The sequence below is a fragment of the Botryllus schlosseri genome, chromosome 10 (assembly GCF_051294905.1).
Source record: "Botryllus schlosseri isolate E-star chromosome 10, Bs_hap1, whole genome shotgun sequence".
NCBI classification, from domain to species: Eukaryota; Metazoa; Chordata; class Ascidiacea; order Stolidobranchia; family Styelidae; genus Botryllus; species Botryllus schlosseri.
Window position 1 is genome coordinate 22111861 of NC_137245.1, and position 12117 is coordinate 22123977.

General features: G+C 42.0%; 1 protein-coding gene across 1 annotated transcript; it reads left to right on the plus strand.

Moving 5' to 3' along the window:
• Nucleotides 1–625: 625 nt before the first annotated feature.
• On the plus strand, nt 626–2136 carry LOC145447707 (protein unc-93 homolog A-like). The gene has a single exon (XM_080325958.1). The coding sequence runs from the start codon at nt 710–712 to the stop codon at nt 2072–2074; it is 1365 nt and encodes a 454-aa protein (XP_080182084.1). The 5' UTR covers nt 626–709; the 3' UTR covers nt 2075–2136.
• Nucleotides 2137–12117: the final 9981 nt, after the last annotated feature.

A 12117-nucleotide genomic window follows, 5' to 3' on the forward strand; every position in this document is an offset into this window, starting at 1 on the left:
TGGCCTCTTTTCAGATTTCCAAAATATGGTAACCCTAATGTTGTTGCGATCTCGTCCCTTTGCATCAGTTTCCCAAACCCTCGAGATCGCGACCGATTTTATTCTCGTGATCATTTCCGCGATCACTCATGGTCAATATGATAAATAACGATGAGTAGAAAATGCTCCAACGGCGAATTACAATGAGAATCATAATCACCGTGACGATGATGTTTCTACTTGGTGTTGGCCTACTCAAGTATCTCACTTGCCAGCATAATAATGTGAATACGATGGAGTGCAAACTGCACAGTGTTCATTGTAGTTTCCGTATGAAAGTGCAAATGAATTGAATTAGGTTCGCTGGAAGTAGATCTTTTTGACATCAATGCATTTCCTCAGCATGTGAGTATGCCTACTTATGCTTGTATAATGTGATATCGTGTCGTCCTTGAAGGACATATCAAATTACGCTGCTTGTAGTTAACATTCTCATGGACATTTCTGTCCTCCGTAATCAAAAATTTCTAAAATCTCCGTTGTTTCCACCACCAATTCGTGTGGTGGCACGATTGATACAGAATAATTGTTCAATAGGAAACCGGTTGTCAGATGTCTTCCGCGAATGATCGAGTATTTCATTGATCCAGTTTTTGTTTTTTTGTTGTGGAGTGGATGCAAGCCTAACATCTCACGCCAAACGCTGCGTTTATAATGAGGCAACGTCGAGATGGATACGAAATTAAGATTGTATGTTTTGTCTGTTGGATATGCATTAGTAATTGGCACGCAAAATATCTTATTGAATACGCAAACGAGTATTGGCGTGAAGCATGGACTGGGGCCGACCAGCGTCTTATCGTACGAAATATTATGCGTTGCAACAGTATTGGTCTATGTTCCCCTGGTTCATATACTGGGCCGTAAGCTGTGTATAATAGTTGGCGAAATTCCATCAGTTATATTCACAATGACTCTGTTTTATCCTCGCTTCTGGTTAGTTACATCGGCCGGGATGCTGATTGGAATTGGAGAGAGTATTGTAGGGGGAGCAATCGGATCTATAGTGAGTTCTCTTCATGAAAATGTGGACGTGAACACTAGGAGAATGAGCAAGTCATCTGCAGTGGCGACGTTTTTGTCCATCTGTGCTCTTGCGCAGACAATAATCAGCACAATACCGACGCTGATTCTAAAAGACAGCGAATTCAAATCCAAGATTGGAAATATATCAAACCATCACTTTTCTGCCAACATATCATCATGCGGGTCAACAGACTGTTCGAGAAAGGACGCCTTTACTTATAATCCGAATCTCTATGGGAAGTTGATTCCAACTCAATTATCTCTTATAATATATTTGGGAGTGTTTTGTGCTGCTCAAATCCTTGGGGTTCTGATACACTGGGCTGTTATTCCGAATGAAACAAAACTGATGCCGGGAGGCCTTAGTTTGGAAAATGAACGATTGCTTGACGTTGGCAGAGAAGCCGTATCGAAATTCAGAAAATCATTTTATCAAACGATCCGTCATGTAGCTTCGAATTATAGAATATTAATGATCCCAATCCATATCCAAGAGGGATTGGTTATAGGTTTTGTGTGGTCTGAATTTAGTAGAGCTTTTGTGTCTTGCACGGTTGGTGTTCAAAAACTGGGGCTTTTCATCTCAATTTCGTACGGGACAGCTTTTATCATGAGCATGATTTGTAATCGAATTCGCGGTTTAATTAAATTGTCAGGAATGATTTGGTTTTCGTGTGTTATCGAACTAGTGTTATATTTTACAGCGCTTTTCTGGAGTCCGTCGCTAGAATTTATTTTCGTCATTTACTTGCTAGCTGGTATCGGAGGCGTGACTTATGGCGTACGCAAAATGACGTCTTATTGGGTGGCTAGCGAATATGACGACCTAGACTCGTCGTTTATCATACAAACAGGATCCTCAGCTCTCGGGATAGCGATTGTTTACATACTGTCGAATTTCTTCTGCGTGTATGCTGAAATTTACTTTTTATCCGCACTCTCTCTAATCTCATCCATTCTAGGAACTATCGGTATGTGTCACATGACCATACGTGGTGGTACGTCATAGTTTTAGTAATAATAATATTATATTTGTTCGTAAATGATGTAATAAAGGTCATATATACCGAATTGATTTATCTCGATCCTCGTCCGTCTGCACAGCGATATGGGTTCAGAGCTAAGAAATGTGTCAAAACAACTATCCCATAAGACAGGGACGGGCAACATACGGCCCGCGGACAGTTTCCCGTCTAACATGATAATGTGGCCCGCGGCCTCGCCGGGACTCCCCACTACTTTCTTAAACGTCAAATTTTAGTGACTGTATGTTATTATTAGGGATGGTGTGAACGTGAGGATCACGTCCGCGTTCTGTGTGTGAACCTCAGAAATTTAGAGGTTCACATTCCCAAACGAATCTTGGTAGGTTCTGCAGTCTGCACTGTGAACCTTTTTCATGTATTACAATTTTCACTTCATTATTACATCTTTGGTTTCGTTGTCTGATGTAAAATATCTAGCAGGTGTACGGGGTCAATCTTGACTTCATATGTTTATTGTATCATAAAACACAAAATCCGTGCGATTGGGGTGGTGGCTACTGCTGTATAACTTGTTAACGGGACAATATCGGTAGCAAGTATAGAAACCCGTTTTACACTCTGCTCAATATCAACCTCGCAATACTCAGACGCCGAATACATTGTCCGGTCAGGCCTAGACCGTTTAGGCGTAAGCTTTTGCAAGTCCTGGTCGAAATTGTCGACAAAGCGACGGAAGATATTGATTTTACGGGATTATTATATCATTTTATCGCCCCAGTTGATACAATTGTCGACGATTAAAACGTCAATATGTACTTCAGCATTGTGGCATTATGTGGCCCGAGTCGTCGCTAGGTATCACTTCACTGAAATGTAGGGTTGGAATTAGCAATATGACGTCACGTGACGTCATGAGGTTCACGTTCGCGTTCACACAGAACCTTTCAAAAAGGTTTGCGTTCACACGAACCTGAACCTTTCAGAGGTTCACACCATCCCTAGTTATTATATACGTATGTATGCAGCGTGCTAGAGTGGAGCTTACGCGCAAGTTCGACGAAGCGAGAAGACTTGCATTATAGGCATTTACGATGTACCCAAAGCTAATGAATTGATATCTTGGTAAATTTGAGGTACCGGGCTTATCGAACGTCTTGAAATCTTAATTAAGAGTTGCACCGTGTGTTAATTGATCAGACAGAAGCAGACATGGCGGCGCCTGTGTGACAATGCTGCTCTCAAATCCTCATCGACTTGTCATTATCAGCGAGAAATGGCTTTGAAGTGACATTGCTGTCGTTAAAACACGATTTATTCCTTGTACATGTGGATAAATGGGCGAATAATGTATTGATTCAGCAATCCGGCTCGGATTGATTTGACTTAATTTTCCAATATCCTGCCCGCCGACTGGAGAAGTTGCCCGCCCCTGCCATCATAAGAGAACTCAAATTTGTGCAAACATTGAAAACGAAGAAATACAATCGTAAATGATGAATTATGACATATGCTTGCATAAGGCACTGCAATTGTATGCTAACCAACAAATATGCATTGTTTAATGGACGGAATCTAGGAAAAATATGCCTAAGAATGTAGGAAAAATTTCAAAGCTTACCCATCATTTTGGGTCACCATGCCCCGCGAAATTGAACGACCCTTAACCCCGGAATCTGAAACGCATTAGTCTACCAGTGATGTGCGGTGAGGTTTATGGCTGGTAAGGCACTGACCCCGTTAGAGTCAGATTTACAAATTATAAACCCATAAAACTCCCTTTCCCACTTCCCTTCCGCATTCCATTCACCGAAATCTCCTTTAAAATTGTTCGTAGTTAGCCTGTTTCGTTATAATAGCTATATGCTTATTCCCCACGACGGTGGAACTAAAATCCAGGCCACGTGGACGGAGTCCGTGCGGATGCGCGTTCATCAGGATTGAACAACTCATAGGATTAAGGAAACCGGTTGATCGCAACGCATAAAGTTAGTTTTATTCTCATGGTTTAACAAACCGGAACAAATAATAGATACCTTAGTTATCTATAAAAACTGCGTACCATTCCTATGCGCAAATATTTGCGATAATGACCGTGACGATTGTCTCAGGTAATGACTTCACTATCAACGAATTATGTGCCCACCATTGCAGTGCGATATCAATATTCTATACTCCGTTTTTCGCTGTTCCGTAGCGTTTACACACAAGTTGCAATCGCGATGATGGCATTTCTACACCACATTTGTCCACTATACTATGGTGATTTACACCAGGCCGACTGTCTTCATTTTGATTCCGCATCTGCCGACTTGTAGTACGGCCCACTTCTGGGCTTTTTAAGACACCGCTTACACGGATCAGATGGCGAGGAGGAGCCTAGATAAACCTTCCACACTTAGGTAGGAATTCTGGAGTCGGCCTATAGGTCGGACTCGAACCCGCAACCCATAGTGTTGCAGCTGTGGATTATACTACAAACGTTATCTCGCCACAATTCTACCTATTGACTATTGCAGTCGCATTCTAAGTCTTACGCCGCCCCTCTCTGCTATCCCAGTAGTAATGGTGGTACTTACAACCATCGTCAAGTCTCGTGCTAATCGACCGTTATTACGAAAATATGACGATTTGTCAGAGAAAGAAATCAGAAAGTCAATTTAACCTCATTTTTCCCTGAGTGTCGCAGGGTCAGACGTGCGGATGCACTGCGGCTGCCACTACAGCCGTTTTCGAACCAGACTTTTGATCACGTAATAATTATAATGCGTAAATATTAATTCACTGCGGCTGATGCGAGACTAAAGTATTGTAAAATCTGCGATGAGTGGTGCGTCGTAAATCACACAAGTTTTAACGCAACGACAAAAGTCAGGGACCCACTGCACTTGAATTTGCTATTAGATTTATTTGAATTATTCCACGTCAGAAGAAATAACAAATATTTACGAATTTCGTCCGCATTCATTCGGATTGCCATCCGCACCACGTTTGTCATCCGCACTGCAATTTTTTTCATCCGCACAAGTGCGTACCGTCCCACAGGTTGAAAAGCATTGGATTAAAGTATTAAAAAATTTAACACGGCATCAGTTAGCAGGAAACTGAGAACTTTTGAAGAAAAGGGTGGATAAAAGGCGTCGAAAACCGGTTTTCGTTTATTCGGAAGTTCGGAATAGTTATGAAACTTGCGTGAAGATCGCTGCCGGCTCCTTATTGACCCACATTGATTATAAGGGGTGGTAAATAACCTTGATGTTCTCCATTTATTGCTAGACATTTCAAGGGATGTTTTAAGGGAGTGTTCGTGACACCCTTGCTTCTGCGCACTCTTCTGTTAATTTTTATGTACTTTGTAACATTTGCCTTGGAAATCAAATGAACGGACCATTGTGCCCCAGCCCAATTGTCTAAATGTACCATACCCACCCATTTCTTCAGAACAAAACCTCAAAATTTCAGCAATTGATAAACTCTTCATTTTCTAACAAAAACAGCGACCCAGGCGAAATTAAACCGCATCGGGATTGCGGCTGATTTGACACTACTTAATCATCGAAGCGATGTATATTCTTGCAATAGGATTTTAAAATATTTCCACCATTGCGTCCCTGTATCCATTGTGCCCCACTTTCCACTATATAATTATGACCGTATAGAAGACAAGCCTTCCGATAATACAATTAATTCCCGGCACTCTCCAGCAATTTGAGAGATGCGAGCAATAGTTTGATTGACTTCAATATGGTTTGATTCGCTCGCTCACACTGGCTGTTCTATTAGACCAGTGGTTCTTAACCTTGCCCACAGCGCCCCCCAGGGGGCGCTGGCGACTTTGAAGGGGGGCGGAAGCGCTCAGGGGGCGATATGGGGGGCGCTGGGCTCAGGGGGGCGGTATGGGGGGCGCTGGAGAAAAACGGCTTTGCAGTAGATGATTTGGTGATAGGACTTATCCTTAATGAGTATTCAGGGCAAATTAACACCGAAAACTTCGCTACTTATAGCCTTCAAAATACATACAGGTTTGATTGTCCATGGGCGCCTAAATGACTGACACCGAATGTTCCTGTCTTGGCAATCTGAACCTCAGAAGACGAATTCCATCTGGCAGGGAAAAATTATATGTCAGTGAGGAAATACCAATCTGAAATTGGTGCGTCTTTTAGATTAGTACGATTGGGCGACAGGGATATTCCTGTTGGGCGATATCCCCGTTGAGCGATTCTATATTTTTTGATATTGCAGACAGGGGGTCACGAAATAACATCATGCAACGAAGTCATACCAACGGGCTCGCCCGCATGAACATGTTTAATTATTAGTAACGGGCCCTACAGTTTTCAAGAAACCTCACAATGTTCGCGTCAACTTTTGATGAGTCTGCGCACAGTCAACAACTCACTGCGCTGACCCTTGGATAACAGTGCGTAACGACTAAAAAAAGGTAATAACTTCGGATTTGTTGTGCGCAACGTAGATTTCCTGTGCGCAGAGACCGTGTCAGCACTGCGCACATGCGCAGCTTGGAGGGAACATTGCACCTCACTCAGCTCTACCGGTAAATGTGTTTACATGAGCAGAGAGAGGATAAAAATTGATCTCAATTTACATGCAATTCCCGATGATATTGACCAATTTAATCATTAAGTAGTGAAATTTTTCGCGCTTCGCGCGACTAGGCGAGCATAGCTGCCTCAGTAAATGGACACCCAATGTAGATACCTAATAGGCTATCAGCCAATAGTGGACAGCCTAATAGAGGTCTGGGAGTGAAGTCTCCCGGAAGTTTGGTTTATCACCCGATGGGGGCCCTGGACCAACGTTTTTTGTTTGGAGGGGGGCTGACGAAGTGCTGTTACGGCCCTGGTAACGAATCATTGTACCTGCGGGCACGCCCGAATATGTTTAATCATCAATTACGTGCCCTTTATTTTCCTATACAACAGCTCACTCAGTGCTACTGGTAAATCTGATTACGTGGGCTGAGAGGATGAAAAGTTTATAGCGAGTTATATATGTAATTACCACCTTTCCATTCATGCATTATAGAAAATTTGGTACCTGGGGCGACCAGGCCACACAAACTTTGCTGACCATCAAAATCACGATATGGGGCTCGTGGGGGCGAAGCCCTCAGAGGTACAGTTTATCACGCTATGGGTGCGCAAGGCAATCGTTTTTAGGAGGGTTGACGTAGTGCTATTACGGCCCTCCCTCTTACTCATTGTCTTTATTACATTCCTTGCAATATGAAGTTGGGGGGCGCTGGAGCACGATAATTTTTGAAAGGGGGCGCTGGAAGAAAAAAGGTTAAGAACCACTGTATTAGACTATTACCCATAGGGTGATGCGAGTGGTGCCATCGGTCGCCACAACCTCTGGTACCAAAATCATGGAGATCTTTCGATAGAAAGGACTTACCCCTGTCGCTATTTATGCACACTTACATGTCTACTCCGTGAATTTTGGTGGGAAAGAATGAGGTTTAATTGATGCAGTGTTGGGACCTTCTCTGGGCAATGAGCAGTGAGCACCCATTGTTTCTGTTTATTAGTATTAGGGTTACCATACTTTGGGAATCTGAAAAGAGGACACATTTTCAAAATTTTCAGAATTACAATACCGGAGTGAAATCCTGAAAATATTGGTAAATTTCGCCTGACTTTGTGGTCGGTTGACTAAGAAAAGATCATTTGTCTGGCTCAAGTCCTGAAAAACCCCTCGGACCGTTACATGGCCGCTGATTTCCTATATCTCAGTCCAATTTCCACGTACATTTAACCAGAATTCTCAAAAAATTTTCAAAAGAGAGGACATCTAGGCGTCCTCCGAGGACACTTTCAAAAAAGTCGAAAAAGCGGACAAATCCTCTTAAAAGAGGACGTATGTTAACCCAAATTAGTACTGGTGATAATACACGAAGACTGGCGTTTTCAATTTTAAATACTTCTTATATAATATATATTGTGCGGTTATTTGTAAACACCCGAATAAGTCGTGCCGATTTCATGATCGCCGACAAGTTCGTGGAGGTTAACCGAGCGGGAAAGATGAACGAACGCCAAACAAATACACCGCTTATAGTGGTTTTGAGTGTATAGGCGATCACGAAAAATTCGGTAACCGATTTTAAATCTTGGCGCCTGACTGGCATTTTCATTTTCTCCATTTATGGGGCAGCGTTCCGACGGAATGGAATGTGAGTGATGTGAGATCCGGTGAACCATGGCAACGAGGCCATGAGAATTGTGAATGAGTGATAATGTTTTGGGCTCACGGTATTGATGCATATCAAGGCTGCTGCATTCACGTTTAGAGCAACAATGATAATGTACGTTATTATTACACATGCCACCGAGGATTGCGATAACAACACATTTGCGGTACCAACTGCATGATATAGTATAGTGCGCTACCAATTAATCAAATGGTTTTATAAATGTTGAAGCTCGTTGCGGAACTGCGGAACAAATGCATCAGAGGTAACTTGCGTCAAACGCGGCATATCAGAGTTGTGACTCAAAGTCTAATTTGAAGTCTAATTTGAAGACTGAAGAGTTACCTATCCGTTGCACAGTATGCGCTATTACCGGCGATGCTCTTCGTCAGAGAGAATTTACTTCGGAATAAGGGAAGCTCATGGATGCGATCTTATTTAGGAATAGGAACAACATTACAACAGCAATAAATAGATAACCCGTCTCTGTTACTATTTCGAGCGACCGCTTTGCGTAAAAGTAGGACTGGTTTGCTGCTTTACTTCACCAATTCAACGTTTGTGAGTTAATTGGTAAAATAATCGACGTTATGCTGTGTGGGTTATTGTCATAGTGCTGACACTGTACAATGTATAGTAGAAGATTATAGCGAGATATTGCCTGGGAACAATCCAGGCTGGTACCTCCATAATCCATGCCCAATTGCTCAATTGCTCAAAAGCTGCAGCTATCTCTTCGTTTCTGGGCATGTCTTTTCCGATAATACCCGTCACGGATGATGCTGTGATTAAATAATTTTAATGCCAAGTAGATTCGAAGGATACGCGATGTAGCCTATGCTATGGTGGATTGCTTTTGTTCAGAAACCTCGTTCAGTGGCGGTATAGAGATCAAGGGCACTTCTACAGAGGCTAATCGAATTGGGACCCATTAACTTTTGTTACTTTACGAAAGTGCTCTCGAATGAGTTGCTTAGCGAACAGTGCAGAGTAGGTCAATCGGCGCAAATGCTGCATAGAATAAATTCTGTAGTGCAGACCTACTACCACTTTTGCGGTACTTAGCAAAATCTTATCAGACGGATCTAAATATATGCTGTATCTCCGGATATTAAATACGTCGTCTTAAAATGCTGTCATTCCTGTATCTTAATTCAACTATTCGATGCGATAGCAATAGCAATACTAATCTCGCATATATACTATCCTTAGATCCTATAGCCTATGCATAAAATAGAAATGGTTTCGCTACGACGTAAACCATTGGAGCTCATTTCGGAAGATGCAATCGCTTCATTGAATATTTTGACTGATGAGGGGACTTACATGCAGTGTAGTATCTTGCCGATTGTAATTTCGTCAACATCTGGGTTTGACCGCAACTAGAGCTTAGCTTGCATCGATGTTTTTGAGATAGGTTACGTCTGCAGGACTGCGATTTGACTGTGAATCCCATCATTTGTAATCTTCTACGTGGAATATTGTGTCCTTGACATGCTAAATATGGTTGGTACCGAGACAACCATTACCGAGAATGCCAAAACCGGGAATGGACGATTACCGAGAATGGACATCACCCAGAATGTAATGCATGCAATGCAGGCATGTTATGCATATATACACTGTACAGGTCGTGTATATGTGCATCACGGCGTTGCCAATTCGGTGTCGATTCTCATATATATATATATTTCTCGACAACGTCCGCCTCAGTAAGTTAGATTCTTGGCATTGACCATTCTCCGAAATGGCCATTCTCGGTGGTGTCTATTCTCGGTAATGACTATAGGGCAATTTTTTGTTGCAGCCAAATCCGTGGAAAGATGTTCTTATTTTTGACAAAAGTTGCAGTAAAAAGTTGCATTTAATTTTCGGTAATGTCCATTCTCGGTAATGTTTTTCTCGGTATTGGTATTAGAACCGATATTGTGTCCGTAAGCGGTCGGACCAGAATACTATAATCACCATTTTCGTCAAATTGTATTGTTCAATTGTTTCAGCTACACTGATTCGGTTCGGTTTGGTTAACCGACTACGTCGTGCGTGTTGGGAGAGTAGGCAACCTTTACCAGTATCATACATGTTCTGAAAATGTGGTATGCAAATAAAATGATTAGTAATCTAGATAGTTGAACGCAAAATCATGTATTATACCATAATTATGGCAGGGTACGGTGGAACGACCGTCATCACCCCCTGGTATAGAATTACATGAAATCAAGCAAATTTTACGCTTCGTCACTAATTTCCGCTTCGCGTCTCGTCTCGTGTAAATTTTGAACATAGGACACACTTGCATAACGAGACTAAAATTTATTTGGCGAGTGGCGACTCGTATGGTAGCACTTCATCTCTTAGTACAGAGCACTTCGGCATCGAGTGTATCCTCTGAAGTGAGGACTTGAGGGTGAGGCCCAACGTTACGCGCCAAATCCCAGAATTACATTTACTGCAACAACTCAACAATATGCGATGTGGTTTATGCGGTGGCCGTCCTCAGTCAGAATTTTTAGCATTTGTTTTTGTTTTTGACTTGGTTATATTTGATGGTCGATCCGCTTGCGTTACGAACCTCTGAATAACAAATAGAATGTATCGTTACGAAATCCGTCATCACGCGTAGACAGAACATGCGTATGTCGTTAACAATGCTATATTACTGGCGCGGAGTCGGAAATACAGTTATAACTTAAGCGACAACTAAACCTGGACACTGGACAGTGCACAGTGCACACTGCACACGAATCCATGCTTGGTTTTGTTGCGATATGATTCTCAATTTCTCACATAGCGCGGTATTCTCGTTGCCACATAGGCTATAGATCAATTCTATCATCAAATATCAAACAGCTTGTGATCATTAGAAAGCGGACCTTTAGGCCATACTTAAATTCCATTCTAGTTGGTAGACAGAATGCAGTCGCGTGTACTTACGGCTTTTATCACCTCGTATAAGTACACATTCCCAGTCGACAATGCAGGAAACCTGACCGAGTGTACTCACCAGATCAGTGCTTCCCCGTGGGAGATAAGAACAGTTCCGAGGATGTAAGAAATCAGAAAGTCTCGTTCTACGTCTGCTTACATATTCGCGCCAGCAGACTTGGTCCCAACTGAATTTTATTCCGTCATAGAGTCACGATTTCACGTCACGATTTCGGGGATGTAGCCACATGAATTTACGCCGGTATAATTCTTGAATTTATAATGCATGTATGTATACTGAGCTACTGAAGGTCGTAACTAGAAAAATGTATAAGTGTACTGGGAAGTTGTATCAATAATCATTAGGGCAAGTTTTCGTTGCAGTTAAATCCGTGGAAAGTTGAATTTATTTTTGAAAAAAGTTGAAAAGTTGCAGAAGTTGCATTTTGACCACATTTTGCTCGGTTGACTAAAAAAAGGTCAATTTTCAGGCTCAGATCCCGAAATACCCGCAAAAGCGTTACTTCGGTGCTGATTTACGGTGTTTCAGTCGAATTTGGCCGTGTATTTCACCAAAATCGAAATTGCTTTCATGAAAAATCGAGAAAGTTGCAAAAAGTTGCATGGAAAAAATGGACAAAAGTTGCGAAAAGTTGCACTATAAGATTCCTTCAAACAGCTTAAAACAGCATTCCTCATATCTTACGAGTATTTAGGAAGCTGCCGGAAGCTGTAAAAAAAGTTGCAAAAGTTGCAAAAACTTTCCCTAATAATCATAGATAACTCGAGACAAAATGTTACGTCTCGCTAACGATGTTGCCCATTTCATCTTCCTCCGCGATTGTGTAGATTACACTACAACATATTTCGAATATATGCTAAATCAGTCCGATTCCGTGCCCAGTTGCCACGATCTATCTCTTGCAA

Excerpts from the sequence above, each read along its gene's own strand:
- LOC145447707 (XM_080325958.1), top strand. The coding sequence starts at position 710 with ATGGATACGAAATTAAGATTGTATGTTTTGTCTGTTGGATATGCATTA.